This window comes from Saccostrea cucullata, unplaced genomic scaffold (genome assembly GCF_032062105.1).
Source record: "Saccostrea cucullata isolate Sc308-1 unplaced genomic scaffold, CSIRO_AGI_Scuc_v1 ctg193, whole genome shotgun sequence".
Classification (NCBI taxonomy): Eukaryota; Metazoa; Mollusca; class Bivalvia; order Ostreida; family Ostreidae; genus Saccostrea; species Saccostrea cuccullata.
The window spans coordinates 131,672-155,735 of NW_026926125.1; the positions used below are offsets into that span (position 1 = coordinate 131,672).

General features: G+C 33.2%; 2 protein-coding genes and 1 pseudogene across 2 annotated transcripts; 2 read left to right on the forward strand and 1 right to left on the reverse strand.

Moving 5' to 3' along the window:
• Positions 1 to 4,108: 4,108 nt before the first annotated feature.
• LOC134270854 (uncharacterized) lies at positions 4,109 to 18,890 on the forward strand. Its single transcript, XM_062753099.1, has 10 exons — positions 4,109 to 4,354; positions 5,030 to 5,147; positions 5,868 to 5,993; positions 6,529 to 6,600; positions 7,306 to 7,366; positions 7,464 to 7,579; positions 16,982 to 17,090; positions 17,196 to 17,251; positions 17,591 to 17,756; positions 18,141 to 18,890. The coding sequence occupies exons 1-10, from the start codon at positions 4,254 to 4,256 to the stop codon at positions 18,155 to 18,157; spliced, it is 942 nt and encodes a 313-aa protein (XP_062609083.1). The 5' UTR covers positions 4,109 to 4,253; the 3' UTR covers positions 18,158 to 18,890.
• On the forward strand, positions 11,231 to 12,293 carry LOC134270851 (putative nuclease HARBI1; annotated as a pseudogene).
• Positions 12,374 to 13,485, reverse strand: LOC134270852 (myb/SANT-like DNA-binding domain-containing protein 3). Its single transcript, XM_062753098.1, has 2 exons — positions 13,048 to 13,485; positions 12,374 to 12,718 (listed from the first exon to the last, which is right to left on the reverse strand). The coding sequence occupies exons 1-2, from the start codon at positions 13,483 to 13,485 to the stop codon at positions 12,374 to 12,376; spliced, it is 783 nt and encodes a 260-aa protein (XP_062609082.1).
• Positions 18,891 to 24,064: the final 5,174 nt, after the last annotated feature.

Genomic DNA, 24,064 nt, shown 5'->3' on the forward strand with positions numbered 1-24,064 from the left:
TAAAGTTGAAAATGTTGCCCGAGGCCGCAGGCCAAGGGCAACATTTTGCCAGTCCAACAGCTAATTTTTCGAGTGCATTATATGTTTTGGATGCACTGTTCAATAGAGTGATCAATTTAATCAATTATATTTTCAATACCTTGATTTTATCAATATAAAACATCAACGGAAGAAAATCTTATATATTATTTTAAAAAATTATTTAAAGAATATATATTATCTGAAAGAGTTAGCAACAACTCTTGTAAAATTGGTTGACATTCCAAAAACTAGAAATATATTACACAATTGCCTCTTTGTTCTAAATTGCAACATCCAATATATCCTCTTTGACTTTTTTTATTCCATATATAAATAACAAAATTCACTGTTCATTTATATGTGGTACCTTTGCATTAAAAAATGTTCCCCACTTCTTTTTAAAACTATAAATCCTATCTTTTTTTAAAAATCTTTAATTTTACAAGGTCACAAACATTTTTAAAATGTTTTTGACTACAAATTAAAAAAAGATGCCACAAATACAAGGAAAAGACAAACAATTCACTTTAAAAGCTGCTGCATGTCCATTGCATCTCCTAAAATAATCTTTATTTAAAGTAAGAATACAATCTATTAAAATTTATTTAATTTTAAATCAAAGGATGGAGGAAATCTAGTGAGGTGTCAATTGTCCCTCCGTATATCTCTTAGCTGTCTGTCTGTCCCTCTGTAAACCATTTCCAAAAACACTACTCCTCCTGCAGTTTTGCCAGGTCTAGCTGACTTCAATCAATCTAATTAAAAATTAGATCTTTGATCCGAGTACAAACCAGAAGAGCTACAGCCTCATCAGAGACTTCTGGTTCTATATTGAGTCATCAAATACAAGACTCCTAAAACCTATAATATTTTTAGTAATGTAAACAGTTGTATAAATGTAATAAAAGTGATACACAGGTAAACTTGGCAACTACAGCTTTATCTGATATAAACCAGCTGTTCCTGCCTAACCTGGCAATGTTTATTCTTTTATCATTTTTTGTAGCATTTGGCAACAGCTGAAGAGTGCGCTTTAGAGTGCTCGACATAATATTGGCAGGTAATACTACAAATGTAAACTGTTTCAACAAAGTTAAAACATTTCCTGCCATGTATCATTTTTGCTTGTTACAGGACATACTAGTCTTGAGGGATTTTATCCCCCCTCCCCCGAGGCTTTCTGTGCATAGATTTTGAATATAATGTACTGTATCTTTAAATTCTTCAGCCATATTGCCTCTGTGGACTTAAGCTTGTGACTTACTTCCTGTATTAGAGGGGGGACCCATTTGATCTTCAATCTTTTATAAGGGTTGAATCCACTCACCCATGTATTTCAACAGCAAGCATAATTTAAAGATACAGGATTCAAAATGAGGAATTTAATATTTATATCTTATTTTGCTTTAACTTAATTATGATTGGAGAAAATGATAAAACTGTATATTTAAGTTAAATATATAATCATGACAGCCAGAAATTTCAAAGAAAAAAATTTTGGTCAGTTTTGACAGTTGATAAACATGTGGGAGGGAATTGTTATGACAGTGAACTTTTTGCTTTTGATCTCTGTTTATACTTTTGCATTATGAATTTTTCAGGAGAGAAAAACCTTACATGAATACAAATACACAAAAGGATTAGAGAGTCCTAAAGCTAAAATCAATATAATATTTGAAATGCCAATCATTCCTAAGAGGAATTTGACCTGGTATTTTTTGTGTGGCATCCCAATCTGAATTTGAAAAGGTTTGGTAATTTTGTCTGTCTCTGGGATAGACCGCCTTAAAACCATGACAAGGCATTACATAAAGACAGGCACCTGCTTTGTTGTTAAATGGGCAAATCTAACATATCCTTGTGAAAATAGATAAATTTAAGACACGACATTGCCAGAGAAACAAGCAACTTTCCCGATCACTCCTTCCTTTTGGGTAGGTTACTCGAATATTAGTGTTTTCCTCTGGGACAAAGCATTTTTCACATTCCTTTTTTTTTTGTCACTGGCCACAACATGTCTTTGAAAGATTTTTTTCACAAATCATATGTTGCAAATGAATGAGACTTTTATGTGGCATCAAAAGAAATCTCTCGACAAAAATAACATAATTTTTTCTTCTTTAATTTACTTGTGTACTTTTAAATAGCATTAAACTGCAATAACATGTTGATTTAACCTTACATTGATAGTTTGTATTACAATGCAGTTTAAAGACTCCTCCAACTGCCATGGAGTTCTTAAAAGTCAATAAAACGGCCACACAAATAAACCCGCAAAAACCACCCATGTCTTTTGAGAATTTCCTTTTTTGCTCCACTGGTTTTTATATTTCCCTTCAATACATTGTTACATATTATTAATATATTTACTTTTATAGCACTTCTATATTTTCAAATAATTTATCAACCTACTCAAAAATTCAGTTCCTACACAGAATTTATGACTCTTTAACAAGCCATTAAAAGTAGAAATAAATAGATATTGGTTAAGTCACCATAAGAGGTATGCTAAAATTGCATCGATCATAAAAATATGACATATTTTGTCAAAAATCTCCTCCAAATTATGATGTATTAATACAGGTCAACACAGGATCATAATAAAAAGTTTGACTCATATACACTCACAGAAAACATGAAGTGTATATATGCTGACTATGCATTATAAGGGAGATAACTCTTACTACATGTACAAATTTGCTGAATCAAATCATATTCTTTACCAGGTGTACTGGTCATTTAAATTAAACAAGACTTTTTTCTAGTTAATGTCAATGGTTGATTTTTTTTAAATAGGCAAATATTAAAAGTGTCACTATTTATACTGATACTCCTTTTAAATCAATATACAATCTAGGTGGTCAATGTTTGGCAAATTCTTAAGGCTTAATTTGTGAACTTTATTAGAGAAATCAATTATTATACCTACAATGTATATACTGTACCAGCAAATAAATGCATGGGAAAGGGATAGGAAATATCATGGGAAAATTTAGAAAAAATAAAGATCAGAGCAAACAATTATTTCTAGATGAACAACACTGATTTTTATTTAGATATCATATGGTTTATTCGCTTGTACATTACATGTCACTAAATTTGCACTGACCAAGATCATCTCCATGGCATGTAAGAAATTAGTCATTAGTCTAAACTTTAATATTAATAAGCATGGGGATGATGAATACAAAGTCACATACTGTTATACATCTTCGCTAGCCAAGGGTTTCCGATCCGAAATCTACTCCACAACACCCTACCCCCGGGATTCATGATTTGAACAAACTTGAATCTACACTACCTGAGGATGATTCCACAAGAGTTTCATCTTTCCTGGCCCAGTGGTTCTTGAGAAGAAGATTTTTTTTTTTTTAAATTCCATTAATTTTTCTCTAATTCATACTTTGTAGCAAGTTTGGTTGAAATTGGCCCAGTGGTTCTTGAGAAGAAGTTGAAAATGTGAAAAGTTTACAACAACGATGACGACGACGATGACAACGACGACAGACAACGGACAAATTTTGATCAGAAAAGCTCACTCGATCCATTGGCTCAGGTTAGCTAAAAAAGGCCTCGCCCTGGAAAACGTCAGATATTTCGGACTATCCCAGGTTGAGGGATTGGGATTGTTTGAACAAAACATAGGCCTAAAGATTTATGTACAAACTGTAATCTACACTTTTTCTGAGAACTAAAGCTAAAATTCAAGGAAATGAATATCTTTTGAATATCTTTTTTAGTTTTTTTTAATATATGCCCATGTGCAAAGAGCTAGTCCAGCATGTGCTGCATGTCTCATGAATGTGTTTTTGTTGGATTCAATTTAATTACCTAGTAACTAATTACTATTTTATTTTATCAAACAGGTGCTCAAGGACAAGACCCACCCCCCATGTGCTTATAATTGGTCAAATAAATGAATAGGGGAAAATGTTAAATGCACACCTTACGTCACCTATTTTCTAATTATCTGCAACATCTTTCGTCTGTTCCCCTGCTTCAGTTCTAAGCTAGGCTAGCTTTTCCATTGAAACACTTTGAAACACCCGCCCTAGGTCAAGGGTCTGAGGATAGTGTAATCAACCGAGGTGTTCCGATCGACTGACCATGCTTGCATCTATATTTAGCACGGATCACATGATCACAACAAAGTCCCGGTGTAATATACAGGATGTGTACATAGCTTACATCATACATGCTGTGTTAATTGTTAGCTGGTAAAATACACAAAGATGTCTCGGGAGGAATTAGTGTGGGACCACACAGGGGAGGACTTGGACGACCCCCTGATCGGCAGTTACGAGGACGAGGAGGCTGCATCTAGATCCTACAGGTACATACAGTTATATTTAAAACAGCATTTCGTAAGAGTATTGAATTTCTAAAATGCAGCTCGATTAAGCTGTTACAGCCATGCGTCAGTATTTCATTTGTACAGTTATGCCTCACAAGAATGATCAGGTTTTTACTTAAGCCTACTACTGTATTACTACTTGATCATTTTGTGATCTGCATTCATCACATAGAATATACCCATCACATGAACCACTGTTCATGGTGGTCTGCAAAACAATATACATGTATATATATATTTACTCTGTTTGTGAATTAATTAAAATAATGATTCAAATCTAATCAAGATAATAAGAATTGAAAAAGATGATATACACTATTAATATAATAAATCGATCCACAGATAATACTTAATACTGCGTCAATACTTATAATACTGCATCAGAAGCAGATTGAAAGGGGGGGCTAATTGAAAGGGAAGGCTAAACCAACAAAAAATGTAAACCCCAATTTTCAATGCCTATATTATGTCTATATCTTTGCAGAGAAAGAAAGTAGCGAAGATTTCATGCTTATTTCAGGTCTCCCAGAGGAAAAGGGGGGGGGGGGGGGGGGGTATCATTTAGTGAGCTCATTGCTCACAGAAACTTCTAGTTTAAAATTGCCTATGCTTTAACAGACAATCTCATCATGCAAATTAATATATTTTTTGCAGAACAGGAAAGCCTCTGCAGCTGTCACAGTATGAAGCCCTGAAACTGGCCGACCAGCTGGAGGAGACGAGTGCGTTACTGCGGAGGTACCTCGGTGACCTGGAGTTAAATAACACCCAGGTAGGGTCCCCGATATTACCCCCAGACTGCAATGTACTCTAGATATATAAAATAAACAATAGAACATAATATAGTATAAAGTGACATATGTATATGGAGTCTGAACTCAAGATAACCAAATTATTTGCTTTAATTATCTAATAGTTGTTTGATCTTTATGATCATAATGGTCAAACAGTCAAGATTTAAACAACATAACAGTGTATCTATATGTGTGAATTTATATATACCCCCCCCCCCCTTTTGATCTTATTTCCTTCAGCAGGGACCAATAGTCATGAAATTATGGAGCCTAATTTTTGACTGCTGTTAATGCAGTGTTTAAATTCTGTATATATCTATAATTAGTATGTACAATCACACTATCTTTGCAAATTGTTTGTTTTGTTTTTTTTGGTCTGCTCTGCCCCTTAGAAAATAACTAAAATGCAAGAGGCCCAAAACCAATGCAAAACTAGATGTATAATGCACTCTTGTATTGATAGTGGACAAATGGGAATTTAGCAATTTCAGTTTTTTGAGGTAGAGGATTGGGGGGGGGGGGGGTGAAATCATTGAAGAGTAAATTGAAAGAAAATTAAAAGTCATCAGCTGATGTTATTGTTAAAGAGCTGAAACTAAGTAAAATTGAAATTAGATTTCATCAGTTTGCACAAATTGATATTTAATTAAAGAGTTTCAAGCAGAAAATAATTAATTATTATTTAATTAAATTTACAGAATGATACTACAACACCAGAAAGAACTCAGTCAGGAGTTTTGTTCTCCCTCAAAAGAAAATGTGATCATATATTGGATAAAGTAACAGCTAGTATTAAAGTCATCATTTTAACATTAGCCCTCCAGGTATGAATGCTTTAATTACTACTCTTTTTAAAAAGAGTATGTGTGAAAAAGGGTTGGAGGGGGTGTCCTCGTTTTGTTCCAATTTTCAAAATAGAAAACTTATAATGAAAGAGTGTTCTCCAATGGACAGGTTTCATTTTCACTTTCATCAAAATTTGGCAGACTTTTGATACGATATCACTGCATGTACAGGGGGCCCTTATATCCTGACAATTGAAAAAGATCTAAGGGGGTGATTATAGGGGCAGGGTGGTTAATAGGGATTATACGGTATATACAGTAAACACATTTATAGCAAGAGTTCCAAGGATAAACAACTTTGAATGTTTTTTAATGTAATTCCTTATCTATCAAGTTGAAATAAATTACAGTCATGTAGTGGTAGTAAACAACTTTGAATGTTTTTTAATGTAATTCCTTAAATCTATCAAGTTGAAATAAATTACACTCATGTAGTAGTAGAATCATTGCTATAGGCATTTATACATTATAAGACTGTTCATTATATCCATGTTTTACTATATGTGTATTGTAGGGGATCAATCTAATCATACAGACACTGATAGACATATGGCCACAGAAAGATGACTACACAGAGCTTGTTGTGGTAGGTTTAGGAACACAAATCAAGTATTACAGCCTCACAATGTACCATTGATTTTTGTAGTCTTTAAAGTGAAATAGGAAGTTTCTGACATTATGCATATCTTTTATCAAAGACTTTATAGATCTTTGAACCTATTCTTTGCAAAAAAGAGAGATTAAGTAATAACTGCTTCCATGTAGGGGTTAAATGTTGCCTATTTTGCTATTGTGCACATGTTTATATGTCTTATTGTCATGCAAAATCAAAATAGTAATTGTCATATTTGGATACAATAGCTCTTTGTCTTAGTTTTACTTGATATTGTGTATACATACCTGGCTATAATGCCTGACTTAAACAGAATTTATTTTTTATGAAATTAAAAGTGCAATATCTGCAAATTTAAGACTTGAAATACAAATTCTAATAGACTTTAAATTTTTAATAAATGCTGCATCATTTTTTGTACAGTTTTGCTTTTGCAGTTTTCTTTAAAGGGGAAAAAGCAAGATTATTAGCATGATTAGTAAACTAATTAAGTACATGTATCAAGAATTATAAAAATCATGAACTTTGTATATAATTTTGAACTCAAAGTAAATTAAAGAAAAACCTTTTAAAAGAAAACACAAAAAATGAATCGTAGAAATATTAATATTTATAACAATTTGATTGATTTTAAATTAAATTTTAAAAAATCTAAACATTGATCAATTTATCTTACAGAGTTGTTTGACCATGATATTGCTACAAGTTTTGAATCTGATTTTACTTCTTATTAGTTCAGGTAAAGCATATTTTTTAACTTTTTGTGAATAATAAAAGTTGACACTCAGACCTGTTAAATAAGATAAGCATATATAGTCATGTATTTATATGCTCAGTGAAGTTGGTGAGGCAGTTGTTTCTACATGAGGTCAGTGCCTTGCTCCTGGCACAGTCCTATGTGGCAGCCATCTTGGTTTTTGCTGGGATCTACACACTCACTAAAAGACTAGCTGTAAGTTCCATTTTTTTATGATTGCAGTAAATAGATGTGCTAGGAACAAACTATTTTTAGTTCTTCTGAGCCAAAGGCTCAAAGAGCTAATACTTAATGGCCATTTGTGCGGTGTGCGTTAACTTTTTAGAATATGGGCCATAACTCAAGAACCCCTTGGCCAATCAGTGTCAAATTTGTCACAGGGTATCCTTGGCTCAAGGGCTACCATTTATACTAAAATAAGAGTTGAGACCTTTAAACAAAGGGAGATAATCAGGAAAACAAAACCAAAAATACTGGTTGCTAAAAACTCTTCTTCTCCAGAACCACTCGGCAGATTTTCACCAAACTTATATACAAGGATCAGGATATGTTGAAGATTAAAATTTGCATGGGGAATTACCCTGGGGCAAAGGGCGTGGTCTCAAGGTCACTTTAAAGTTGACCTAAATTTACAATTAATAAAAACATTTATATTTTGCTTACTATAAGGACTAGGGTTATCAAATCTTGTAAGTTGATGCATCTAATGTTCTTAGGACTTCACATCATGTTAACTTAAAAGTAGGTCATGGTGACCTACTTTTTTTAATTTTGCAAGCATTTTTCTTCAAATTGATTTGGAGGCATATTTTGGACACTTTAAAGGCCTATGATCTTCGAACTTTGTCAGTTGATGCATCTTGGGTCCTCGAACAATGTCAACTTAAAAGTAGCACTACTGGACGAAAAAAGTGCTGAGAATCCCAAATTTTACTGATAATGTTTGATAATTACTGATACGGTGCTGTTCTAGCTGATATTTACTGATATTTACTGTTATTATTACTGTTGTTGCTGATAATTTTAGTTGTTGCTGATAAATACTGATAATTACTGTCGTCTTTTACTGTGGAGTCTGATAAATACTGATAAATACTGTTGAGGTACTGTCGCTGCTGAGAATTACTGATAATTACTGTTGAGGTACTGTCGATGCTGAGATTTACTGATAATTACTGTGGTCATTGTTTTTAACCTGGGAATGGATTAATATAGCCTGAGAAATGATTATTTGTTTGTTTTTTTTTTTTTAAAGTATTTTAACAAATTCATTACAGTCAATTACAAAATAAATTATTCTAAATAAAAAAGTCACGTTTTATTAATTTGTTTTCAGTTTTCAGCTATTAATTTCATTATAATTATTTTTAGACCATAATGTTAACATAAGCTTTCATAAATGTTTATGTTTTTTCTTTAAATTTCTCCTTACACGTAGATGACATTATCTGAGGAAAAATATTCTGTTGTATTTGCAGTGGTTTTTTCTTCCCAAGTACTTTTTTTTAAAAGTTTAATATTTGTTCATAAAGGTTAAAAAAATCTCATCTTATATTTTTTCTCACATGTATGTGTACTGTCATCAAAAGCTTTTTGTGGGTATCTTTAATACTTCAATACAGTCAATGGTTGTAAATATCAATTTATTTTACCGTGTGGAGAACTGAAAATGCATGAGAGCACATTAAGTTGAAACCCCCCCCCCCTTTCCATTTACTTTTAAATTAAGCTCTCATTTTAACAAGACATTATTAAATATTTGTCATAAAATCTAGTCTTGAAGCGTACACTTTGTTATTTTATAGAAGAATGTGACAGGGTTAAATAATGAAACTGAAGCATCTTTAATTATTTTTTTTATATATTATGTGGACAGCGCGCTCTAGTTCTCCGATGTCCTCCCTGCGAATTTTATATCATTGTGTCGCTTTCTAGCTTTCTCTCTCTCTCTCTCTCTCTCCTTTAAATTATTTGTTAAGGCTTAAGTATTGTACACTACATGACATAAATCTTATGCAGTGTGATTTTCAGTCAATGAAATACACATCTTTCTTTAGGCTAATTCTTTTTTCATTGTACACAGTTTTAAGTCTATGGGCATATGGCTTCTAATATTATGCGCCACTCTTTAAACATGTTATATGCGGTCAGTCAGTTAAAAAAACAAAATAAAATAAATCATAACTTGAATTAACTTTTTCCATTAATGCAAACTTTGTGCTTGTTGTTCTGGAACATACATGTCAACCACGTGTAAAAGTTCTACTTTCGTTTTAGAATCGGGTCAATTATTAGTACATTCTGCCATAGGGATATCGTTACGGCTTGCGTTTTTGTAAAATTAAAAATTTGTGCAGAGATTATAATTTTTTTTTATTCCATTTTTGTCCGAGACCTTTGTATAAACGAACGGTACAGACTTGGTGCTTATTTATATGATTTTACTTGATTGTAGCACAAAAAGGAGGGGGTGAAATACTGTTTACAATTAAGTGATAGCCGATAGGGCAAGGTCTGTTCTTTAGTTGTGTGTTTTAAAAGTCATGCAAGTTATGATATTATACTTATCGAATTTTTTATATGCATGAATAAAATTATTTTAGAGAATCAATTGCAATGAACCATACAAAATTCAGAACTGAAGTAATTATAACATTTATTCATGAGTGCGATACACAACGTCATGTTTCTGACATTCAAAATCCATACATTTAAGGTTTTTTTTTTTCTCGGATTAAGCGAAGTGGAGTTTCCCTGCATCTGAATTGTGAACAATAAATGCTAATATTATTTCAAAAAAGTGCTTCACTAACCAATCGTTCTCTTTATATCTATATGATTGTATATTTTCATTATTTTGCACACTTTTTTTTTTTATTAAAAAGTGAAGTCAATGGTCCCAAACCATCGTTAGCAGAGATTCAGAATTGAAAATACATGTGACCACCTCCCCCGGGATATTCTTTTATCTGATAAACAAAATATACTACCCGGCCTAGATTCCCTTACTTCGCATTTATAGCAACCTACAATTTTTTTTTTGTTTAGTTTCTTATTCACGCATGCCTTTTAGACCTACTGTTATGTATAAAATCACCTACATTTTCTATGTTTTTGTGGTCTATGTATACTAATGTAAAATGGTAAAAAGATTCAAATAAATGATTGATTGATTGAAGAAATATGCGTAAAACTAAAAAATAAAATTAAATACTGAAGAAAGATGAATCTTTGAGAATTGAAATAATAATTAAAATAAGTCTGTACAACGTACATGATGTACATGTATATATCTTTTTTTTTTATTATAGTACCAAAGTGTTCTATTCTAAATATTTTTTCTATCAATTTTATTCGTCATCAAATTCAATATTACGGAATTTTTTTTTTCGTGCGACCATAAACTTTAAGATTGTTCTAAAGTAGCGATTACATGTACAGTGTAGGTAGTTTGTTTATTGATAACACCGGTGCCGCAGACGAAGAACAATAGGTAATTAGTGCCCATTGTTACGCTGACCACTACGATTTGCATGGAATATACAAGTTGTACCCTGATCTACCCCGGGGCTGAAGACATGTACACAATACAGCCAAATCACAGGTCGATCACCGATTTCTGATCAACTGAAATCAATTTAAAGGTGTTTTCCTTTCAACTTTTTACCATGCAAAATTAAAATCGATCAATTTGATCATATACTAGTGGCCACTTGTACATGTTTGGTTTAAGCCTGGCTCAAGGTAATCTAGACTTAAGTCAGGCTCAAAATTATCAAATCACTTGCAGACCTCTCTGATTTACCTGAGTAGAGCTCAGCATTGTGGTTTAATGTAAACCAGGTAATGGGCAGGTTTAAAGGAAGGCTTATAAGTGATGGAGTATTATTTTGATGAGATAGACCAAATTTATTTAGTGGAAAGACTTATCAGGCGAGAAAGAGTGGTAAGAGACAGGACAAACCCTTTTTTGAAATATTCGGAAGAAGAATTTATTGACAGATTTTGCTTAAGAAAGGAATGTGTAATTGAATTATTAAATGAAATTGGGGAACACCTGGAGCCAAAACAAAAGAAGGTTTCAGCAATATCACCACTTGACCAACTACTAATAGCTTTACGGTTTTACGCAACTGGGTGTTTACTCAGAGTTTCTGGAGATCTCTTTGGAGTTCATGAAAGTTCAGCTTCTCGAATTGTGAAGAAAGTATCATCTGCATTGGCATCGCTTTACAAGAATTATGTAGTATTTCCATCAGGAAATAAACTAACTGAAATCCAAAGAGGTTTTATGAACCATAGTGGTATTCCGGGAATTGTGGGTGCAATAGACTGTACCCATATTCCAATACATTCACCCGGAGGTGACACGGCAGAAATTTTTCGAAACAGGAAAGGATTTTTCTCCATCAATGTTCAGGCAATTTGTGACAATGATCTTATGCTTACAAATGTGGTTGCAAGATGGCCGGGAAGTACCCATGACAGTCGGATTTTTGACAACAGTAGTGTCTGTGCTAATTTTGAGAGAAGAAATATTCCTGGGATTTTGATTGGAGATAATGGATACGCTCTCAAACCTTATTTGATAACACCCCTTCTTACTTGCCGGACACCACAAGAGAGACGCTTTAATTTTGCTTTAAGTAACAGTAGAGTTAAGATTGAAAATGTATTTGGCATTTGGAAAAGACGTTTTCCCTGCCTTAGAAACCAGTTGAGATTTAAAATTTCTACAACTTTGCACGTTATTATTGCTTGTGCAGTGTTGTATAATATTGCCAAGAAAGCTGCCATACCGGTACCAGATGACGAGGATGAAGAAGATATAGCAGTTCCAGTTCCAGTGCCACCAAATGTAAACCAAGGGGGACAGGCTTTAAGAGCAGCTTTGATAAGGCATTTTTAGTAAAAAAAAAAAAATCCAGACAAGTAAGTTTAATTTATTTTAAATTTAATTTTTCAATTATCAAATATTTAATATACCATTCATTGAGCATATGGCTGCCAGAAAGAGCCACAGTTGTTGTTAGAATCTGTACTTCCATAAGTAGTGGTTGGAGGTCCAGGCAACTTAGGTTCACTTAATTTTATTTCGTTCTCTAGTTTCTGTTTCTTTAACTTTAGTATGTCCTCTTTCAACTGGAGGATTGCCATTTTCTTCTTATGTTCTATTTCTGCTATTTCCAGGAGTCTACTCTTGACTTGGTCTTGACGTCCGGGACCAGCAGCTTTTCGTTTGGTACCAGGGACTCTGGACATAGATTGTTGCGGTTTGACAGATTCTTCCGACATTATTGGCGCATCTTCCTGAATTGTGTTGGTTGTCAATATCTGTGAACAGTGAAACATTCATTGTAAATATTATGAGTAAATAAAATATATCATTGATGTAATGTTTTTTGTTTGAACACGTATTTTAAAATCACACTTTTATTTTTAATGGCTGAATATTTATATTATTACATATAGAATTATTGTAAATGATGGGTGCGCCAAATCTTTTTCATGTTCTTGTAATTTGACAACAATGGTGGGATCGCAGATTTATATGTAAAGGTTGAAAAATAAGAAATCTACAGTGCATACATATATGAAAAGATATTTTCATTAAAATTCTTTTAATCCAATAATGTTGACAAAATACTAGTATACTATAGTACCTCGTCATTATCATCTGAATCTTCATTGTCATCTTCTGATTCATCTTCATGGAGACTTGCATCATCGTCATATGGGTTTTGCAAAGTAAAAATATGCTGAGGAAGCATTTCGGATATGGTGCTGGAAATTTTATCTAAGTTTTTTCCAGATGGTCCTCCACCTGTCTTTTTCTTGTCTCTCCTCTCCTTAGCAACAGCAGACTTCGTTCTGGCTTTTAGATTTTTCCATAATGATTTTAACTGTGTTATGCTTCTCTTGTTTACACCATGTCTCGAATTAAATTCTTTCTCAATATTTATCCATTCTGTGTTCTTCTTACTAACCATTCTGCCGTCTTTCTGCTTATTTTCTATGATGTCCTTTCTAGCATGGATAAGCTCTAACAAAATTTCTTTTTCTAATTCAGAAAAATTTGCTGACTTCTGTCTTGTTGCCATTATTTTCAAGGAATGAGATAATCTTAAGCCGTATTCAGGTAAGAAAGAGTTGAATCACAGGTTTGCAACCCAACTACTTCTCACCTGAGTACAGCTTAAGCCAGGTTTAAGACAGGGTTATCTGATCCCAAGATCACCTATTAAATCAGGGTTACCTGAGCTAAAGGTATGCAAGTGGCCATAATAGTAACATATTAAATTAAGTCTCATTTCAGTTCTTATTTCCCATTCCATAAAATCAAATTAAAAAAAATTAATGAGATTTCAAAACTGATGAAATAAAAAATGATTTTGTATTTAAATTTTAAGAGACAAACTAAACACATGTACCTTTGCACTAGGGATTCTTAACCTCTAATTTTTAATCAGCTCGCCCCATTTGCCGGTTGCACATGCATACAGTGTGTACTTGTACATATGTACATGTGGAGGAGTTTTATTCTTGGAGGATCTACAAACGTCTACATAACATTAAAATAAATGAATAAATAAATAAATTATTAATTAAAATCAGTGCACCACAGATTGAACATATTCAAACCTGTTTTCACCTCTTGGTTACTTTTTAAAAGGGATAAAATTTCTAATTTTCGAGCAAATTTTCAAATATTTCGACAAAAAGAGACCAGAAAACTGAACATTTAACAAGATAAATATAATTGTTTTCGAGAAAAAAAGGCCTTCAAAAGCAAAATGTTGTCCAAACTCGACCAGTTGACGTAGTGAAAACGGAACAAATCCAACTTTTCTAACCTGCAGGAAACTTTTTTTTATCCCGATTTTTTTTCTATCCATTAAGAACTTTTTTCTTATTATTGAAAAAAAAGATCACCGATCTCCCTACATAATTTTCTTGGAGTCGGGAAAGGCGGCGATGGATCTTTTTTTAAGATAGCATAATTTTCTTTTGATTTACTGTTTATTTTTTCAATAAGATCTGCAAAAGTAAAATTCCATTTTTTTTTCTTCATTAATTTTTTTTTATTAATTCTATTGCTATATATTCATTCTATTAATAATTCATTTGATTATTGTCAAAATTGTCACAAACGTAATGTAGAAATTGAAATCAGCATACATACATACAGTCATGTAATTTTGTCACAAGCAGGACATTTAAAGAGATATGAAAATTTTGTCATGATAATTCAAGTAAAAGAAAGCAATAATTGAAGGTTTTTATAGCCCTCTGTTTTATTTTAAACCAATTACCAGGTCAAAAACAATGACCACAGTAATTATCAGTAAATCTCAGCATCGACAGTACCTCAACAGTAATTATCAGCAATTCTCAGCAACGACAGTACCTCAACAGTATTTATCAGACTCCACAGTAAAAGGCAACAGTAATTATCAGAATTTATCAGAAACAACAAAAAATATTAGCAACAACAGTAAAAATAACAGTAAATATCAGTATTTATCAGCAACAACAGCACAGTATCAGTAATTATCAAACTTTATCAGTAAAATTTGGGATTCTCAGCACTTTTTTCGTCCAGTAGTGTAGGTCACCATGACTTACATTTTGAACTGAATGACTAATCCTTTTTAAAAAGTTTGATCCCATTATTTCAGACACTGAGAGGGTTAGAATCATCAAATCTTGTAAGTTGCTGCATCTTGGGACCTTAAAAAACATATTCATGAAAAAGTAGGTCACTGTGACCTACTTTTTGAATTTTGCAGGTATTTGTTTTCAGATTGTTTAAATGGCATATTTAGATTACCTTCAAATCTACGATCATCAAACTTGGTCAGCAGATGCATCTTGGGACTTCGAAAAATGTAAACCAAATTGTAGGTCACGATGAGCTACTTTCAACATTTTATGGCTATATTTAAGTATCTTAGGTATTTATTGGCTTAGAATCATAAAACTTTGTGAGTTGATGCATCTTGGGTTTTTGAAGAGTGATGACCAAAATGTAGGTCACAATGACCTACTTTTGACATTTTATGGCTATATTTAAGTATCTTAGGTATTTATTGGCCTAGAATCATCAAACTTTGTGAGTTGATGCATCTTGGGTTTTCGGAGAGTGACAATCAAAAATTAGGTTACAGTGACATACTTTTGACATTTTATGGCTTTATTTAAGTATCTCGGGTACTTATTGGCTTAGAATCATCAAACTTTGTCAATTGATGCATTTTAGGTTTTCGGAGAATGATGTCCAAAAAATAGGTCACAAAGACCTACTTTTGACATTTTATGGCAATATTTAAGTATCTCCGGTACTTATTGGTTTAGAATCATCAAACTTTGTTAGTTGATGTATCGGGTTTTCAAAAATCGTCTACTAAAAATTAAGTCACAGTGACCTACTTTTGACATTTTATGGCTATATTTAAGTATCTTGAGTACTTATTATCTTAGAATAATCAAACTTTGTCAGTTGATGTATCTTGGGTTTTCAAAAATCATCTACTAAAAATTAGGTCACAGTGACCTACTTTTGACATTTTATGGCTATATTTAAGTATCTTGAGTACTTATTAGCTTAGAATAATCAAACTTTGTCAGTTGATGCATTTGGGGTTTTCAAAGAATGTAGACAAAAAAGTAGGTCACAGTGACATACTTTTGACATTTTGATGGCTATATTTAAGTATATCAGGTACTTACTGGCTTAGAATCATCAAACTTTGTCAATTGATGAATCTTGGGTTTTCGGGGAACACAAACCAAAAATTACATCACCTTTACCTACTTTTGACATCTTATGGCTATATTTTCATATCTCCAATACTGGTTGACCTAGAATAGTTAAACTTTGTCAGATGGGGCATCTTTGGTTTTCGGAGAATGTCGACCAAAAAGTCGGTCATGGTGACTTACTTTTGAATATCTCAGGTACTTATTGGCTTAGAATCATCAAATTTTTTCAGTTGATGTATCTTGGGTTTTCAAAAATCGTCTACTAAAAATTAGGTCACAGTGATCTACTTTTGACATTTTATGGCTATATTTAAGTATCTTGAGTACTTATTAGCTTAGAATAATCAAAACTTTGTCAGTTGATGCATTTGGGGTTTTCCAAGAATGTAGACAACAGAATATCTCAAATACTTATTGGCTTAGAATCTTCAATCTTTGTCTATTAATGCATCTTGAGTCCTCAGAAAATTCAGTCTTAAAGTAGGTCACTATAACCTACTTTTATGTTTTTTTTTTATAGCTTTATTAAAATATCTTCAGTCCTAATTGGTTAAGAATTATCAAACTTTGTCAGTTGATGCAACTTGCGTCTTAGGATACTTAGGGTTAGAGGCTTCAAATAGAAGTGAAAGGTTTTACAATTTATCAGAAGAGCGATTCAGGGCCCTTGGGCTTCTTGTTATCCATGATATTTCAGTTTTTGTTATTTAACTGCATATGAGACTTTATTTTTATGGTTGAGGAAAAAAAATAGTACACTTATACTCAATTATAAGTTTAAAAAAAAATATTAGTAGAAACATAACATGTCAGACTTTTCTGTATTAACTGTAGCCAGACTCCTGGAAAGATGTCCACGAGGATGTATCAAAAGACCCTGCCCTGATTATTGTGATGTATTGTCAGTTTCTGTATTTCTCAGTCTCTACATCCACACTCTGTGGTAAGTATATATGTAAAGTATATGTAATAGGAGTTGTGATATTTTCTTATTACACAGGATAAAAGAATTATGACTCCTATAAATTGGATTGTCTTTTCTTCGCAGGTACTGCAGATGTGACACCCCACATGTGGTACAACTATCTTTGTGTGTCCATACAGGTTTGTTGCAATTTAAGATTTTTTCTGATTTATATTAGCATGCAGAATTTAATTTATTTAATACTAGAGGTTGCACCAAACAACCCCCCTTTTTTTTGCAAAAAGGAATTATTCTCCTTTCAAGATTTCCAAATACATTGTAATGGTGTTTAAGTTTTATGAAATAAGTTTTTAATCAATACATCAATTTCAGTAAGATGACTGATTAAATATATTATTTTCTAATAGATGCTTAATAATATTTATGACGGTAATATTTTTGATCTGAAGTCTGTCAATTCTGTTTTGTTGAGCAGAGTGACATACCCTAGATAGCACATAATACATTTCTTGTTTCAGATGTTGCTGAGTTTTATGTACTTTGCCTCTATACTGGGTCAGGTCATGGCCCCAATTACTGCCCCTTCCTCCATCCGACAAACTCTCCAAAGAAACAGACTACAGAGTCAGATTTTCATAAACAGCAGACGATCAAGCATAGTACAGGAAAACATTGTCAATACAGGTTTGTGTCTTATTTGATTACTGCATTGTTTTGAAAGTAACCCAATTCAATACAAAGTCATATATGAAATTTGTGTAATATTTAATTTTGTTGATAATTGTTAACAATGAAATAAAGGAAATTTAATCCCTCCACCAAAATTTGCAAGTTTACAGTATTTCTTACGGTGATTCAACACTCACTGTTGAACTGTATGATTGCTTGATTGTTTATGAAAGTTGGACATGATAAAACATAGGATCAAGAGACAACAATGTAAAGTTCTTTGATGAATCAATTAAGCAAAAGTTACAGTAATTGTTTTTTCAACTACTTGTAGTGTTGTGCATTTTTTTTTACATTACAAGGAGAATTTTAAAATATGTTAATTTCTTTTCTTTTCAGGAAGCTCTGGGTCCTGATACTTGATGACACAGGGTGTGGAACATTACAAAAACAAACATGAACTTGGATGATGAGATGAAATTTAGTCACAATGATCGATTTTCCACATATTTCTTGGAAAATTATATGAGTTGCTGCTTGATTGTCCAAATGCCTTAAATCTTCATCTGTCATCATCAGTTGTGCTTACATGTTTAACATTTATGATGTTTTCTCCTTGAGCAGGGACAAGGTGATGAACAAAATCTTTAGAAATCAATTCTTAAACTGTGATACAAAAAAATGTTGTCTTAATGCAAACTAGCAATACTATTTTAGTGTTGATCAATCTGTATGATCCCTTGCACAAAGACAAGCCCTTTTAAAAGGGTCAAATATTTACCGGAAATAAATAGGTTTATTTCCAGGATAACAAGTATTATTTGTAAGCATATTTTAAAAATGTAGATTCAAGATTACTTAATGCATGGCCCTTTGTACAAAGAACGGACAAAAAGGGCCAAAATTTTACATAGATGTATAGAACTGTGTTAATATCAACTCAAACACTGCATTTTCATCTGGAGGCTCTTCATTTACTAGTGCATTTGAAAAAAGATGACAAAAACTCAACTTCAATGTAACACATGTTTATGCCAGCAATTTCTTCGGCAGTGTATATTGTATTGTAATATAAATTATATTATATGGATATGCGAGTAAAGTGGTTTAATTATTTACATAGGCATTGGAGGGGGGGTGGCTAGGGGGGCTTAGCCCCCCCCTTCTTTTTTCCAAATATATACTTAGTATAGACATTGAACATTGCTTCGTAAGTTTAGCCCCCCTCCACTTTCCATAGACACGTCGCATTTAGGTTTAAAAAGGGGAATTTATTTTATAAACATTTAATACTCTATATTTTAGACACCTTTTAATATACGAAAGCCTATTAGGATCACTCTAAAGAGAAAAAAAGATTTTTAAAAGGGATTATAACGCCTTTTGAAAAGGCGTAATAATGCAAAAATAGGCGTTATAACGCCTTTCTAAAAGGCGTTATTGCGCCTTTCCATGCAAAAAGGCGTTATTATGCCTTTCCAAAAGGCGTTATAATGCCTTTCTAAAAGGCATTATTATGCCTTTCCAAAAGGCGTTATTACGCCTTTCTAAAAGGCGTTATTACGCCTTTCCATTCAAAAAGGCATTATTACACCTTTCCAAAAGGTGTTATAACGCCTTTTCTAAAGGCGTTATTACACCTTTCTAAAAGGCGTTATTATGCCTTTCCAAAAAAGCGTTTTAACGCCATTCTAAAAGGCGTTATTATGCCTTTCCAAAAGGGTTATTATGCTTTTTTAATAACTATTATTTTGCATCTAACAAGCCTGTGCTTCTAAAGACTCCTCCCCAACCACCACAACCCCCACTCTACTGGCCAAACTCCTGGGTGACTTCTCGGTAAAGCTTTGTTTAAATGCAATAATTTGCCACAGTTTTACACACTGCAGCAAAATGTTCAGGAACCAAGCAGCCAACAGTTAATTATAATATTTAAACTGTAGCAAGACTTTTCCCCAAAAAGTGTGTATGTGTGGAGGGGGGGGGGGTTACCCCCATTTGCACTCGTACTACTGGCCTACTTGAAAAGGAAAATGGAAAGGCGTTATTTTTATGTTAATAAATAGATGAAAGATTTAATTAAAACAATCTTTATTTAAGCAATTCTCTCTATTCCTGCACATCTCACTGGCAACTGTTTGCATTCGTATTAAGAGAAGGCAACACTCTACTTGTGAAGATACGATATACTAGTAGGCAGATGTATCTTGGAGCTTTGCTTGCCATGTATTAAAATTCATGTCATTTGAAGATATCTTTCTCCCTTCTTGGAAAAAAGCAGGCAAACTATTTGCTATCTCTTTAAATTATTTTTTGAGAAATTAGTCCTGTATCAAATTGTGAAATTCATGTCCCAACGGTAAGATTTCTGCAACCCCCCCCCCCCCCCCCCCCCCCACCACTCGCTTGGGCTAAATATGTTTAGTCATGTATTGAAAATAAAAGACGTAATAACGCCTTTTTAGAAAGGCGTAATAACGCCTTTTAAAAAGGCATAATAAAGCCTTTTGGAAAGGCGTAATAACGCCTATTTAGAAAGGCGTAATAACGCCTTTTAAAAAGGCATAATAACGCCTTTTTGAAAGGCGTAATAACGCCTTTTATAAAGGCGTAATAACGCCTTTTTAGAAAGGCGTAATAACGCCTTTTAAAAAGGCATAATAACGCCTTTTGGAAAGGCATAATAACGCCTTTTAGAATGGAAAGGCGTAATAACGCCTTTTAAAAAGGCGTAATAATGCCTTTTGGAATGGAAAGGAGTTCTTACGCCTTTTTTCGCGTTATTACGCCTTTTCGAAAGGCGCTATAACGCCTTTTAATTTTTTTTCTCTCTAGATTGATCCTAATAGGCTTTCGTATTAATATAACACTTATGGTAATATTTAAATTGTGTCCTTTTTTTGGCCTTAAAACATTTTATTATTCTAATAAAAATGAATACACACATATGTTTTAACAGATGATCAAAATATGAAACTCACTTTAATGTTCTTAAGACATACACAATGTAAACTAAACTATATTTTCCTTTTCCCTGGAGTTGAAGAGTTCCAATAAAAAATTCTAGAACGTCGTCGTCGCAAACCACGGCCAAAATGTACGATCCTCTGGAGAGAGCTATATGCGGACTCCGAACTGTGACTTGAGACGATGCTAGAATGTATGTTTAACATTTTTTGTCTATTTTTCTTTGAGTAATACAAGGATTTTCATCTAGTGATGTATGCTGATTTTTTTGTCTATTAATAAATTACTATAATATTATCTAAATGGAATTTTATTTAGAAAAAATGTATTTACAAATTTTAAAACCACTACCTATGTATTTACATGTACGTTTACTAGTAGATTTAAATTTCACAGGATGAAGCCAATCAAGACACAATATAATTTCCTTATTATTTTGTTACGCAATAGATATATCATAAAACGGACAAAGAATTACTTAACCATATTAACAACAGAACAAGGAAATACATTTAATGAAATTTTTCCTTCTACACTTGATCATGTTTAACCTTTCCAAGGTCCCTTGATTTAAATCAATTCGGAATCTTTTCAACCTTCAGTACATATTGGAGAAGTTGTACTTTTCACCTATAAATGAAAGTTGGAATTGCTTCCCTTGTCCTAACACTCGCAAGTTTTAAAAGTCAAAAAGCAAATGGGACTAAAAGTCTCTAATATTCGATCTTGATTGCAATTCAAGACATATGTAGTTGCTATAGGAGTTTTTTTTGTTGGGGATAATATGGGGTTGTGGGAAAGGGGTTGTCAGCGAAAAACTATCCATAAAGCACTTTTTTTTTCCTGGGTGAACAGGCTCAACCAGCTGTACAATGCTGCCTACCAAACCACTTGCCACTATTTCCATGTTTGAATACTCCCAGTAATTGAAATTGTTAATATCAAACGACTCTTTTTCATTTGGCTGTTTTAAACACCATGGCTGCTTTCATTACAACTAAACTTAGTTTAACATTTCTTTTACATAAAGTGTATTCTTATAGACTGTTTCCACATAGGAACTTTCTTTGTTAAATCCCCAGCTCTGTTCTGAGGAACTTTTAACCAACTAGTTATATTGTCAACATTCCATGGGGACAGGTTTTTATATAAATTGCAAAAAATCCTCTCGTAAACGTTTTGCCTCCAAAGTTGTTCCAATTTTCTCGTTCAAACTCCTTTGTTAGATTGATTGTATGTTGTTTATAGTCCCTCTCGAGAAATTTTCACTCATTTTGGAGAAGCCACCACTTGCAGGTGGAGGGCTACAAATTTTGTCCTTTACCCGGCACTCAGAGCAGAGAGGGATCTTTTTCGTGCCAGCACCTACTGCGACACGGGACTTCGGTTTAAACGGTCTTATGCAAAGGGCTGGTCTCAATTAATGTCCCGGGATTCAAACCTGTGACGCAAGGATCACTCCTTGCTTCGCGACTCTTGGGCAGACGCTCTAACCACTGCGCCACGCTCCTTGGTTAGAATGTAAAGAGATGAACATCAATGCATTTTGTTTTTAGCAACTTTAATAAAACTTTCGAATTTATAGGATTCCGATGAGATAACAGCAGCTGTTCACGCATATCTAATAGCAGCCCAGATGCTGCTCTAGAAAGTCTTAGTTTTAAGAGGAATTTTGCTGTGTATATACTAGTAGATGTTGAAACCAATATGTGACCCTTAAGATTTTAGTGTGCATAAAAGACAGTATGTCTGAGAGTAAGAGCACTGTAAATAAATAACTAGTTAATGTCACGAAGAAAACTAGTAGATTCACTGTCCATACAATCACTACCCTAATACTTTTACCAGATATTGGTATATTTACTAGATAAGATTAGTAAATATAGAATTGATGAGTAACTTTCACTAGGTATCTAAGTATCTTTACGACCCCCGCTCCACAAATCACAATCTTTTAAAACCAGTAAACTGAAAGTTTACTAATCACGACCAACGCTTTATGAAACACATTAGTTAAATTCATTAGGTTTTTCTTTCAGTGAGGCGAGATGTTGACAAACACGATGAAACAAAAATTTCAACAGTCTCGTTTAAAGTCAGCTTTTTGCAAGTTCTAACTAACAAACTAAACTGTCTACGGATTTTTCCCCTTTTCCTAATCATGACAAGGAGCAAGTGGCAGGTGTGACCGATCAAGATGATCACTCTTCCATGGCAAATGATCCCACCTCTGATGTATTTGCGGTAACAAACAAGTCAACTATTTTCTGTACACAGCCATTTTTGCATTTAGGCCTACATGTAAAGTGTGAACATTTGAATACAGTTAGAGTGAATCGTAAAAAAATATAATATATATACATTATACAAAACAAAACCTTGGTGAAAGTTTCTTCATAATTTTTTTCCAAACTTTTGTTCTTGAAGGCATCCATACAATGTTGATAACCAATCGCATCATCTCGGGTCTTTACGTCAGAGGTCGGAAAAACAACCTCGAATATATTAACATCACAGGGTCTTAAAATTTTATACATTTCTTGTTTATTCAAATATAGGATTGAAGGGGTTAAAAGTCCCTTCTCTAGTATATTTTAGGTAATATCATTCCATTTAATAAGTTAATCTCCATACTCCACAGATAAGAGGTCTTCTAACACTTATTTCAAAGTTTTGTGAAAAGGGGGGTTGTCATGGGGTCTATGTAGTACAGTTGAGGTTGTTTTTCCGCCAGCGGAAAGGCCCGAGGAGTTGCGATTGTATTGATACCCAGAGTACACTTCTCACAAGAAAAACAGATGTTAAATATAAACCCAGCATCACCTCTTCAGAAGTTATGGCCAAGTTTAACTTTTTTAAAGGTAAGTCAAACTACGGGGTCAAGGTCAAAGGGTTTCTTAAAAAAGGTTTTGTCACAAAGATTACATATGGGAAGTACAAAAGCCCTATCCCTACCCTTCAAAATTTAATGCCAAGGTTAAAATCTTTTAAAAGTAGGTCAAACTCAAAGGTCAAGGTCAAAGGGTAAAAGTTTTTGGTATTCAATGGAAGGTCTTGTCACAAAGAATACATATGTGAAGTATGAACGCCCTAGCCCATGCCGTTCAAAAGTTATAGCCAACGTTAAAGGTCAATCTCCAAGGTTAAGCTCAAAGTTTTTGGTATTGAAGGTCTTGTAACAAAGAATACATATTTGAAGTATGAAAGTCCTAACTCAAACCGTTTTAAAGTTATGGCCAAAGTAAAGGTTTGGCATTTTGGTGTAAAAGTGTGTCAAACTCCAAGGTCACGGTCAAGAGGTCATATTTGATGGTGCCCATAGAAAGGTCTTGTCACAAGGAATAAACCTGTGAAAT